The sequence below is a fragment of the Astatotilapia calliptera genome, chromosome 15 (genome assembly GCF_964374335.1).
Source record: "Astatotilapia calliptera chromosome 15, fAstCal68.1, whole genome shotgun sequence".
Lineage (NCBI taxonomy): Eukaryota > Metazoa > Chordata > Actinopteri > Cichliformes > Cichlidae > Astatotilapia > Astatotilapia calliptera.
Genome location: NC_137436.1, coordinates 40,890,241 through 40,902,544, shown reverse-complemented (window position 1 = coordinate 40,902,544; position 12,304 = coordinate 40,890,241). Strand labels below are relative to the sequence as shown.

The window sequence follows — 12,304 nt, the reverse complement described above, 5'->3', positions numbered from 1 at the left end:
AACCAGATGTCATTAGCAATGAGCAGATTGTACTAAGAGTCCAACAGCACTGCACACAAAGCCCCTCTGAAAAGCATTCCTTACTTTGTCTGTTTCACTCCACCATAATTTACACATCAGAAAAATGAATTTTGCAAACAGACGTCTTTGCAACTTTGACTTCTTGTGGAGCCAGAAGAGTTGCCCCCTGCTGGTCATTAGGAACCCCGCCCCACACACACAAAAACACAGGTTTAAAGAGCTTTTTAGACTCAAAAGCTAGTCTGAATAACAGTCTTTGTTCTTCTGATAATAAAAAGTAGTGTGGCCTTTATGATGATCTCAAAAACAGGTCCTATACCTTCCAACCAGCTAAGAAAATAAGCTAGATCATATCTAAATGTGTCTTTCAGTGCTGAATATTTACAAATGTTTCCTGCATCGCAGTTCCTGGAAAGCCCACTATGATGATCAGCACCACCATCGGGAACACCGCTCTAATCCAGTGGCAGCCCCCTAAAGAAATGGTTGGGGAGCACATGGGATACCAGCTGCAGTACAAGAGAGCAGAGGAGGAAGCTTTCACCATTAAACACTTCAAGAAGACAGATGATCATTTCACAGTCACCGGCCTCCACAAGGGTGCCGTGTACATCTTCAAACTGTGTGCCAAAAACAGAGCAGGGAACGGGGAGGAGTATGTAAAAGAGATCAGCACCCCTGAGGACATTCCCAGCAGCTACCCGCAAAACCTGAGCGTGGTCGGCCTTACTGCAACTTCCACCAAACTGGCCTGGGACCCGCCTCCTCTGGCTGAAAGAAATGGGAAGATTGTGAAGTATGTGGTGATGTACCGAGACATTAACAGCCCGAACAACAGCACCAACGTTACCACAGATACACAGATGACCGTCTACGGTTTGCAGCCTGACACAACCTATGACATAAGAGTCCAAGCTTTCACCAGCAAGGGCGGAGGACCTATCAGCCCCAGCATCCAGAGCAGGACCATGTCCACCTCCATGCCAGGTGAGAACCACAGGCTTAGGTGCAGCTACTAAAAATCTCAGTGATCTCGACCTCAAGGTCAGAGCAAGTTTCTGAAAATCGTGTGAATGCAATAACTTGAGAACAAGATGAAACTGAAAGGAGGGTGAGGCTAGTCCCAGTATTATTTAGTTCTGTCCTCTACATAACTCAAAGAAATGTAGCAGAACTTCATCAGGGAAACAAATTATGTTCAGTTTCTACCCTTTTTTATTCCTGGGTTTTACTAGAGTAACTTTGTAAGATTCAAAGTGAAAATTAAAACGAGTTTAGACAGTAAGTAGAGTCACAAGTGACTTTACTCCACTGACAACTTGGAGAGTTTTTATTTATTTAATAACCATTGCCTCTAGCTGGCATTTGCAAACTGCAGCCCTGTAGGATTCTTCTCTAGAGATGTTAAACAAGGACTTTCTGGCCATATTTGATGCAGGAAGCAAGCAGCTAGTTCCTGTGAGTGTGTGTGAGTCTCACACTATTAAATCCACTTAGTTCACTAAGTTAGACCTCATTATAGCATACCATCTGAAAACAGTTAAAGATACACTTAAGTCCTGTGTGTTATTTATTACAATGATCTTTTCATTGGAAACCTTTTGAGATGAAAACCTCATGAAGCTGGTTATGATATTGACAAGTGTCACTAACGCACACGAGGAATTTTAAATATGAAAAAAACTCATTTATATTTATATCATTTATGTTTGTTTACAGTTTCCTACATAGTCCATGTGTGTCATGTCATCTTTGCTCACTGCTATGATAGTTATTCGATATTATTTGGATATGAGGCATGGATTCTGTTGGTGCATCATGTAGTTACCTGCTGATTAGCATAAGTCACTAATTGGAGCACAAGCTTTCTTGACTGTTAGTACAATTACATGCACAGCAAGCAATATTGTTTTTCAGATAATTGCATTAAAATTCCAATTAAAGTTATCAAAACTGCAAGCTGGCATTAATCGAGCAGACATCTGTCAGCTGCACACATGTAAACGTTTTCATGCCACTGATAATGTACAGTTTATCCTTAATACAAATGAAACAAGTGAGTTGTATAAAAAATGTAGTGGCAGGCTTAAGTGGACATTAGAGAAACAGCAGTTTTTGGTCGTTTGTTATTGCCAAACACCTGTTTGTGCTTTTATAGATCATAAAATCATAAAAACTGTGCCGAGATCTATCTGGTAGTGTTCCCCGTAACTGTCTTGCTTTTCTTGCACCTCCTCATCAGCACTGAATCATCTCAGTCATATTCACAATCAAATTAACCACCTAATAATCATCCAGATCTTCCCTCAGTGTTTACCAAGAACTTTGGTGTGAAGGCTGTGACAAAGACCTCGGTCCTGCTGACCTGGGAAGTGCCAGAAACATACAAATCTCAAGTGCCTGTCAAGGTAAGCTCAGCGCTCTCTTTCATGCAGGCAGAAAACTGGTTGTTTTGGTTAAAACATAGAGCTGGATATTGGTGACAGGCATCACAGTGATAATTATTACAGTAGTGCAAGGTGTAAATTAACCTCTATAACTCCATCCTGCTGTAGATTCTGTACAACCAGCAGAGTGTGGAGGTTCAAGGCAACCTGAAAAGGAAGCTGATCACACAGCTGCAGCCAGACACTGATTATTCGTTTGTGCTAATGAGCCGAGGGAATAGTGCTGGCGGCCTCCAGCAGCAGGTCTCCATCCGAACGGCTCCGGACCTTCTGACGGTGAAACCAGCTCAACACCATATAGATGTGGAGGAAGGTGGTAAAGTGACTATCAGCCTGCCGAAGGTCCCGGACGCAGCGGCTGTCAGGTCAGTGCTGACAGTTTGTCTGTTTTAACACTGACAGTTTCCGTGACTGCTCCTCCATTTCCTCATCTCAGTATTACAGGGAGTGCAGAATTATTAGGCAAATGAGTATTCTGTCCACATCATCCTCTTCATGCATGTTGTCTTACTCCAAGCTGTATAGGCTCGAAAGCCTACTACCAATTAAGCATATTAGGTGATGTGCATCTCTGTAATGAGAAGGGGTGTGGTCTAATGACATCAACACCCTATATCAGGTGTGCATAATTATTAGGCAACGTCCTTTCCTTTGGCAAAATGGGTCAAAAGAAGGACTTGACAGGCTCAGAAAAGTCAAAAATAGTGAGATATCTTGCAGAGGGATGCAGCAGTCTCAAAATTGCAAAGCTTCTGAAGCGTGATCATCGAACAATCAAGCGTTTCATTCAAAATAGTCAACAGGGTCGCAAGAAGCGTGTGGAAAAACCAAGGCGCAAAATAACTGCCCATGAACTGAGAAAAGTCAAGCGTGCAGCTGCCAAGATGCCACTCGCCACCAGTTTGGCCATATTTCAGAGCTGCAACATCACTGGATTTTCTCATTTCCTCATCTCAGTATTAGTGTGTTAGATACCGTCGTGTTGGTTTTTAGGCGCCAAGAGCGTTGAGTGTCAGGGTATTAGCCAGTCCTGTCAGCTGATCTGAGCCAGGTTCTATAGACCGTATGGGTACGTGTGAATCTCAGCAATGTCTATAGAGTGCCAGGCTATTTTCCCCAACATACACTCAGCGTATTAGCAGTTCAAACATCTTAAAAAGCCAGAAAATTCTGGCGTGTTTCACCAGCCATTACAGCCTCTCTTTATTAACTTCTTGTCATGTTTTACCCACTTCACAGCGAGCCAATTATCAGAAGCAGAAGCGTTTTCTTTAAGGTCAGAGTAGTTTTAAGTGCAAACAAGACAATCAAACCTCTGGCCCAACAGCTCCGTGATTACAGCAGAAAACCACACGACTATATTAACAGTCGCCCCACTGCAACTCGTAGCCCTCTCATGATACCAGAAAGCAATTTGAGGTAATCAGCAATAAGAATCCCAATGCAAATGGTGCATTTCACAAGAAGTTTATTTCATATTATTACCCAGCGTGGTCAAGAAGACAAGCACATAGAAATAATTAATTGTGTTTCAAGTGTTTGTTTCTCCGAAGAAATAGCCCACAAGTAAGCAGTAATTAAGAGGAGTGGAGTCAGTGGAGAAAAAAGATGCTAATGTCCAAACCAGACCTTCTCATTAGGCTCAGCGAATGCATCTGTTTAAGAGAAGGTTCAGAAAGTTTATGGAGAAGATCTACAAGATGTGCTGAAACAACATTAGACACATGCATACATATAAACTGCATTTTTTAGTCTTTTAATACGTCTTTAATTCACTTTGTGCTTCTGACTCTTGTGTTGTGGTAACAGGTGAATTTCCTCATAAACTTATCTTCTCTTAACATTGAAGCTCTGTGTGTGTGTTTGGTGCACAATCATATATGGGTGCATTATACGTTTTGTGCAGGTGGTACTACATAGTGGTTGTCCCTGTCACTCCAGTTTCTCTGAGGAGATGGGAAAACCCTGAAGACATGGACATACAAGAGGTGAGCGGATGTCTAGTTCAGTTTGATTTCATTGTTGCTGACAATCTTAAAAACGGCTCTTTTATCAGTTGTAATTGTTGCCATAAATTTTGTGAACACTGGGTAAAAGCAAAAAAGGAGTCAAATCCTAGAAAAAGTCTTTCAAATAAGTTGGGACATAAGCTGCAGTAATTTGTCCATATTGGAACGTAGAAAATATCAAATATTAAAACATGAAAGATGTACAATTTTAAGAAAAATGTTGCTTTTAAATTTGATGACAGCAAAGCGTCTCCAAAAAAGTGGGACGGGGCAAACAAAAGGTTACCGCAGTGATGGTATAAAAAAAGAAACTATAACTGGAGGTTAGCTGCCAGTAGGTCAGTCACATGATTAGGTAAAAGAGCATCTTAGAGAGGCGGAGCTTCTCTACAAATCATCTACAAATTGTATAACAATTTCAGAAAAATGTTCCTCAACATAAAATTGCAAAGACATTAAATATCTCGTCATCAAGGCCAAAACTCAGTATTGGATGCCAGTGGTCTTTGTGTCCTCGGGCAGCACGACATCAAACATGTGTCATGGACATCACTGTGTGTGAGCACAGCTTACAGTGCCATCCACAAATGCAGGGTAAACCATGCAAAGACAAGCCCACATGTGAATGTGATCCAGGAACACTAAAAACAGAATCACTCAGCCTGGTATAAACTGGGAAATTAAAAACCAGAAGCAGCCTCAAGTGGCCATTGAGGGAACTGCACTTTATTGTTCGTTTTTTTATTGCAGTTAAATTTCCTTATTAGTCCCAGTGTGAAGGGTAGAAGCAGCAGTAAGGTGACAGAGAGTTGGTATAAGGTGGAGGAGGAAACCTACTGGCAATATGCATGGGACTGATAACATTGAAAACAGGTGATTAAAGCTGCTAAATGTTTTTCTGCCCATGTTTATCTGGAAAAGGGCGAGAAACACTGAATGAAAATGTAAGTTATTGCAGTGTGAGTGACAAAACAGAGTTCGTGCACCTTCATTACAGGAAAATGTTTCCAGCAGTATAAATGGGAATCAGTTTTTATAATTTAGTGGCACCTTGGCAGTTTTGAAACATCACTGACACCTTCTGATCCAGAAATGCTGTGATTATGAATCCGCTTCTTCAACCACCCTCGTGTGTCGCTTACGAAAGAATGCAGCGTTCTTCGGCTTTTTAGAGCACCGCCTGACGTCACTGCATGCTTTGCGTTTTAGCTTTGTTTTCATTTACATGTCTTCATGATGAATTTTCACAACCAATCAGACTGAAGCCCTTCTAGCATCATTACACAATTCATTACACGCAACAATTCAAAAAGGTTGTGAGGGACAAACAATATTCGAATGACTTGACTGTTCTCACCGTCATGCAGTCAGAGATACTAAAAAACAAAGTGTAGATGTGGTCAGAAGCTATCAAACGAAAATGTTGTTTACAATTGGAAATGTTGCGAGGCTAAATAGAGGCGATTAAAGAAAAATCATCATGCATCAATATGAGGAATATTTGTACAGAGTTGCCACTGATGATGGCAAAGGGAAATCTTACCTCATGTCTGAAGCTTTGTTTCTATTTTTGATTCAGTTTAATTTGCTGCATCTCCCATAATGCAGACGGGGCGGTGTGGCATCACTCTTATGTTGGCCCCTCTTGTAAACCATATTGGGTTAATGCTGAGCTAAATGGTGGCACGGGAGTTCAGTAGTTAATTTTGTTGAATCTACAACTCAAAAATAAATGAAGTTTTTCAAAGAGTAAACTAACTGCTGTGCATCATTCTGAGATTTTGCTTTGTTCTTGCTTTAAAACTTGCTGACACATTAACTGCTGAGACAGCTCTGCTCCTGAAACGTAAAATAACAACTAAGAAAGAAATGGGGCTTTTTTTGCTTCACCTGCAACTGTATATAATTACCTAGTGTCAGTAAAATCCTTTAGCTTTGATTTTATTGTATCTCTTCCAAGTCCTCTCTAACCTACAACAGAACTGCTGCTTAAGGTGTCATTTACATACATGAGGCGCTGCACTGCGTTGTATTCCCGTGAGCCTTCATTGAGCAAGATCTAAAGGAGATGGGCTTTTACTATGTCTGCAGGCAGACTGATCAGGTTGAGCTGTGCAGTAACTGTTATGGGTTTGTCATTAATTCCCTCCCCTGACAAATTATGAAATGCATGCCAGTGGATAATGGTCTAACAATGAAGGCAAAGATCTGGAGTCTGGTATCTCATAGTCTAGACCCTTGTTTGCTTCAACTGGAGAGTTGCGGTCATAAACTAAATAAAAATGTAAAAGATGGACTTTCTAGGTCTTAAAAAATTAAGCCAGTGTAGAAGAGCTTTAACCTGAATTATTTCCAAGGGTCAGAGGGGGGTTCATCCTCATTGCTGTACAGACTGTATAGAAATCACTGAAACAATGTATGACTTGGGTAGTGACAGACAAGTAGCTAAAGTATCCCTTAGTTTATCAGTCATGGCTTCAAGAAAGTACGAGACAGCCAAAATGCTTCAAGCTTCAAAAGAGGACTTTGCAAACCAATGGGCAACGTCACACCGGCAGCTATAATGGATTTTATGGTGTTTACTATAATAGCTAGTATAGCAGTGTCTTTACCTTAAATTAAGTGTTGTTGCAAAATGGTTCTAAATAAATAAAACTTCCATGAAATGTAACTTTTGACTCTGCATGTCAAAAAACATCCAAAAGAAAATAGCGCAAAGGTGTTCCTAATAAGATCCTTGAACCAAACTAGCAGGACTTTCAGTGTAAAGGTGAAGCAGGTGTATGTCTAAGGCAGAAACGCAGCTATGACCCAGTTCATAGGGCGCATCCTTTGGAGGCCACATTTCAAGGCCAATTACGTCATAGCTAGGCGACGAAGGCTGCTCCAAATGCGTCCGACAAATGCGTCCTTCATTTCCCCGAATTTGAAGGATGGATGGGGTGTGTCCTTCGTGACCCAACATATCCCAGAATTCATTGCGCGGCCAAGCCAATTCCAAATCTGAAGGCTAGACCAACCCATTTCACAGCCTCGCACTTCGGGCCTTCTCAGTCTATGAAGGACCCGGCACACGTAGACCGCGGAGGCCAGGTCCTCTGAAGGATGCAGCCTATGAATTGGGACACACATCTCATTTTGGCTGCATGTAGAGCTCGTGACCATAACCGAGAGCTTGGAATACATTCGAATAATTCAAAAACTTCTGGCCCAGCTCTCTTGCCCCTTCACATGGGGCAATAACTGTTTCCCAGCTCAGAAGCAGCAATCTATCCAGAACCATTTCATCCATACACGGTAAAGCCCTAACCAATGCGCCCACAGCTCTTCATAGTCTGGCTTTTTTTAACCTTTTCTCCTGATCTTTGACAAAGAAGCATTTTGGTATTTTGTAGTTTTCCTGAAACCAGCTCTCACTCCAAACACTGACAACTGGACCTCAACTGAAACTCTTGAACATATCCAATACATGTGTGCATAAAACAACACACAGTTATCACAGAAGCATTAGTGTGCAATTACATTTGAATCTGGCCAATATGAGCTCTGTAAAAAGGCATGTATGTGTTGTAGAATAGCAGCATACACAGTTTAAAGTCTATGTCTTTGTTTTTATAGGATGCTGATGCATAAAGACTGTGTAATTATACTAACTTATAGTTATCATTTGCATACAAGTCTAAATGTGACCTGCATTGTATTTTTTAGTCTTTGTTAGTAACTCTGGCCTCCACTTTTTATACTCCAGTCATTTTGGAGCTACAGCAACAAGTAATGGAGTTGTTCAGTGTCTGAGGTTTGTGTTTACTGGTCACTATCGCAGCTTCCTCTACTGCAGATTGTGTTGTTGCTAAAATGCAGATCACTATCTGGGTTTGGCTGAAGAAAAGCACTTCACTTTAGTGGAGTCATTTTCTAATAGAGATGGTTGGCAGCACATCAATCTTGTCATTACTTCTGTCCTACTAATAAAGGGAGGCCAAGTGCATGTTTCAATCTGGTCGTGCACAATGTTAAATGCTTATTTATTATATCTTGTGTGATTTATCCATATATTTGTATTTTTTGTTTTTGAGTTGTTGGTGGCTGGTCAGGTTTAGGTTTCTATTCATTCTACAGAACTTCATATTACTGTTTATTTATTTATTGCCCTGAGTTGGATTGGTCTATGGCAGGGGTGGGCAACTCCAGGCCTCGGGGGCCACTGTCCCTGCAGGTTTTAGATGTGTCCTTGATCCAACACAGCTGATTTAAATGGCTAAATTAGCTCCTCAACATGTCCTGCAGTTCTCCAGAGGCCTGGTAATCATGTGATTCAGGTGTGTTGACCCAAGGTGAGATCTAAAACCTGCAGGACACCGGCCCTCGAGGCCTGGAATTGCCCACCCCTGGTCTATGGCATGATTATAAAGTTCAGAGATTTCCCTTTTTTATATATCCTGGATGAGCCCCGGCGTTATAATCCCTGCTTATTTAGGACATAACGGGGTGATTTTTTTTAGTAAGGTAAAACGTATTAATGGCAACATGTCCCTGTGAGCCAAACATACAGCTAATTGGTGCTTTCCAGATGGAAAGGGAGACCTAAACATTAGGAGTAATTTAGCTTTTAAAGGTCCAAATTCCTTCCAGCAGCAGTGTTTGAGTTTATTAGTTATCCAAGAAAGTAGGATATATCTTTGGCATATATCATAGTGTTTTGGGTTTTTCTGAATGACACTTTTTCTTATGAAGTGTGGGGAATGTAAGCAAATTTTGAGAAACGTAGACTTATTGAAAAAGTGCGTAAAGGGCTCAAATTATCTGCCAGACAGCCCTCATGTACTTTGACGATGGGGGGTCCTAGGCCCTCACATGGACTCCCAAGCAGGGGGGATAAGTCAGGTGAGAGGACCAAGGACTGGACCATAAAAGGAAGGAAGCAGAAAGCAGCATCTGAAACTGACACAAGGCACGGGATCCAGTACCTTCATCTGAGACGTTTTTAAGTGAAATACTGTCAACCGGCTGTTTGTTAAATTTCCTTTTTCTTACAAAGTGAATGTTTGAAATGTCAGCACCCAAAAAAGGAAGAAGATGCATCCATGTGATTGAAGTGACTTTGCTGCAGACAACCGTCCCCAGTATGTCAGTGTCACCTTGAATATTGTTGCTTTGCGGGGACGTGTTGGTCTAAAATGACAAAAGCAGGTGGTTGAAAGACACGTCTGTCTCTGAACACAGAGAGCAGCTGAGTTTCAGTAATGAAGCCACGACCCTCGGTGCTTCCTGAATGTGACAGAGGGCCTTCAGACTTTATAAATTCAATCCTGCTAATTGTAAGGCGTTTGGCATCCTCCAACATGCACCTTTCACCAAGTGCACCACAAATTTACAAGATAGAAGTAACATTTTTACGTGGCTCAAAAACAAAATAAAATAAAATAAATTAAAAGGTTTATTGCTTCAATTTAGACTTAGAGAAATCTATTTTCTAGTATGTTTTTGCAAATTGCAGCTTTGATCAAACTGCTGAACAAAAGTGTAGTGCATCAGCAGCATGATGAAGCATCATTTCGAACATTTTGAACAATAACATTTCATAATAAAGTGGTTTAACTAACATCGGCACCCTGTTTGTTTGTCTTCTTACACATTGCTCATCTTTACTGGTTCTTTTGACTTTGTTGACCAGTCACACAGAGGTCTCAGCAACTTAGTTCATTCTAATCAATAAGACAGGTGATAAAAACTGCAGAGTGTAAAGAAAAGGATGGATATAACCCTCATGGCATCTCCCATTGGCTTTTTTTTTGCATTATTAATGAATGCTCCGGTGGCATTGTTGCTTTGTGGAGCCATTAGTTTCTTGCCTGGTTACATTGTTAGCATTGTTACAGTAAGACATGCAGACTTTAAGCCTTAATTAAGTGAAAACAGATCAACAGTTAAAGGTGGTTTGGATTAGAAATAAATAAGAGTAAAACAAGTGAATAAAATGGAAGAATCGTATAACTGTCACAGAGGGTCAGGAAAAGAGAGCCGTCATCTACAGAGATGAGGTTTGTTATGTCATCTTGTGTCACTATGCTCCAGTGTCATGTCAACTCATAATATTTTGTTCCTCTGGTAGCTTCTGGAGTCCGGTGCTGACAGCAGCCTGCAGAGAAGGAAAAGGCAGAGCAATGACTTCCTGCAGCCCTACATCGCTGCCAAGCTGGATACGCTCCCTGAGATCTTCACTCTGGGTGATGAAAAGAAATACAGCGGCTTCTACAACAAACCGCTCCCTGGACAGCAGCAGTACCGCTGCTTCGTTTTGGCTGACCTGACGGACCACGAGTCTGTGAGTGACCTCTCTGCATTTATGAACACGTTCAGCAGCAGTGATGCATTTGGAAGTGGTTCAGTGGTTGATCTCAGAGGCCAGGGCTTCAGTGCATACACTGATTTCTTAAAAAAGAGCACCACCCCACCTCAAAACACAGCACAGACTTACAGTACATTGTGAAGATGATGCTACATGTTTGTCCACAAGACTCTTTGGCTTTTTCTTTGCCATCGTAAGGCAATATAGCAAAACTGAGATTAGTGTTGGTAATAAACTGACAATTTGTTAATACATTTTCAACATATCAGCTGGTTCTGTCCATACAGTGTGTGTTCTATAACTCATCCATTTGTGTAGCCTACAGACAGTTTGAGTGCTGTCGTCAGTGGTTAGGGTTAATTCAGGGTAAGGGTTAAGTTTACATTCAAACTTCCTCTTTATATGGAAGTTTCACCTGTGACATAACCAAATTTGACTAAAAATGTCTCCAAGAGTTGAGTTCAAAGATAAAATCCTTTTGTTTCCAAAGCTAGCTTGTTTTGCATGTGGCTAAAGTGCAACACAGTAGTTCTCTTTCACAGGAGGAGCATCCCTAAAGCAGGGATGTTACCCACATGACACAGCAGCAGTAGCTTAATTGTCATCCCTGTATCAGAGCCATGATAAATTGCAATTGGGGTTGCTGTAGCTCAGGCGGTAGATGGTAGAGCAGGTCACCTATCAAATATCCTGGGCAAGACCCCGAGTTGCTCTCCGGTGCATTCGTGGGAGTATGAGTGTGTATGTGTGAGCGTTAGACAGAAGGTTCTTAGACAGAAACAACATAGAAAAACAGTGCATGTGTGAATGGGTGAATTCGGGGAGCTGTGTAAAGCGCTTTGAGTGCTCAGAGTAGAAAAACTCTATATAACCCAGTCTGTTTACCATTCCCATTTACCAAGAGATTTGAGGCCAGACTAACAATCTGCAGCAGTGCGAAACCCTCTTTTGGCATTAAAAAGTTACTGTAAGATTTTACTAAAGAGGTGCAGTGTCAGTTTTGTGACTAAAAGGTGTGGAAGTATTTTTGCCTTCGTGCATAAGTATTTGTAGAAGTTTCCCTTTTTTGGGAAAGAAATTTGGAGCGCATTTAAATGATTCCTACAAAACCTATTTAAGTTCATGCACTTTACAGCAAATAACAGAATTTAACCCTGAAAAAAGCAACTCCTATTTTGTTCCCTATGGCTGTGATAGTTGTCTCTAGAAGTGTTCAATTATTAGGAATTAGAAGAGGAGGGGTTATCAAAATGAGTGCAGCGTTAGCACAGCTGGATGGCTCAAAGCTATGAAGGCACTCCCTAACCTTGGGCTGTCCTGTGCTAGTGGCTTTACAGTGCTGCTTGCAGTGTTTCCAGTTTTTAGTTACATTTCTACACAGATCAGTCTTGTGTCTCTTGCTTGTGTTTTCACAGCCTCGTGCACACAATGAGCAGATTTTGTTTAACTTCTCTCTGGTATCAGATCTGTTACAAGCT

At 41.3% G+C, this 12,304-nt stretch overlaps 2 protein-coding genes across 5 annotated transcripts in view; one reads left to right on the top strand and one right to left on the bottom strand.

The window, feature by feature from the left end:
• The window catches only part of LOC145420475 (uncharacterized), a 262,367-nt gene that overhangs the window by 137,305 nt on the left and 112,758 nt on the right, over positions 1 to 12,304 (bottom strand). The window lies entirely within an intron of this gene.
• The window catches only part of ptprfa (protein tyrosine phosphatase receptor type Fa), a 259,648-nt gene that overhangs the window by 187,867 nt on the left and 59,477 nt on the right, over positions 1 to 12,304 (top strand). For 3 of the 4 annotated variants that reach the window (XM_080289757.1, XM_080289754.1, XM_080289756.1), the window contains 5 exons: positions 427 to 1,008; positions 2,332 to 2,429; positions 2,577 to 2,833; positions 4,375 to 4,456; positions 10,590 to 10,802. In XM_080289757.1, coding sequence (XP_080145883.1) covers positions 427 to 1,008; positions 2,332 to 2,429; positions 2,577 to 2,833; positions 4,375 to 4,456; positions 10,590 to 10,802 — 1,232 coding nt within the window. Of the gene's footprint in view, positions 1 to 426; positions 1,009 to 2,319; positions 2,430 to 2,576; positions 2,834 to 4,374; positions 4,457 to 10,589; positions 10,803 to 12,304 lie in introns of all 4 variants that reach the window. The other variant, XM_080289755.1, reaches the window with a different exon arrangement.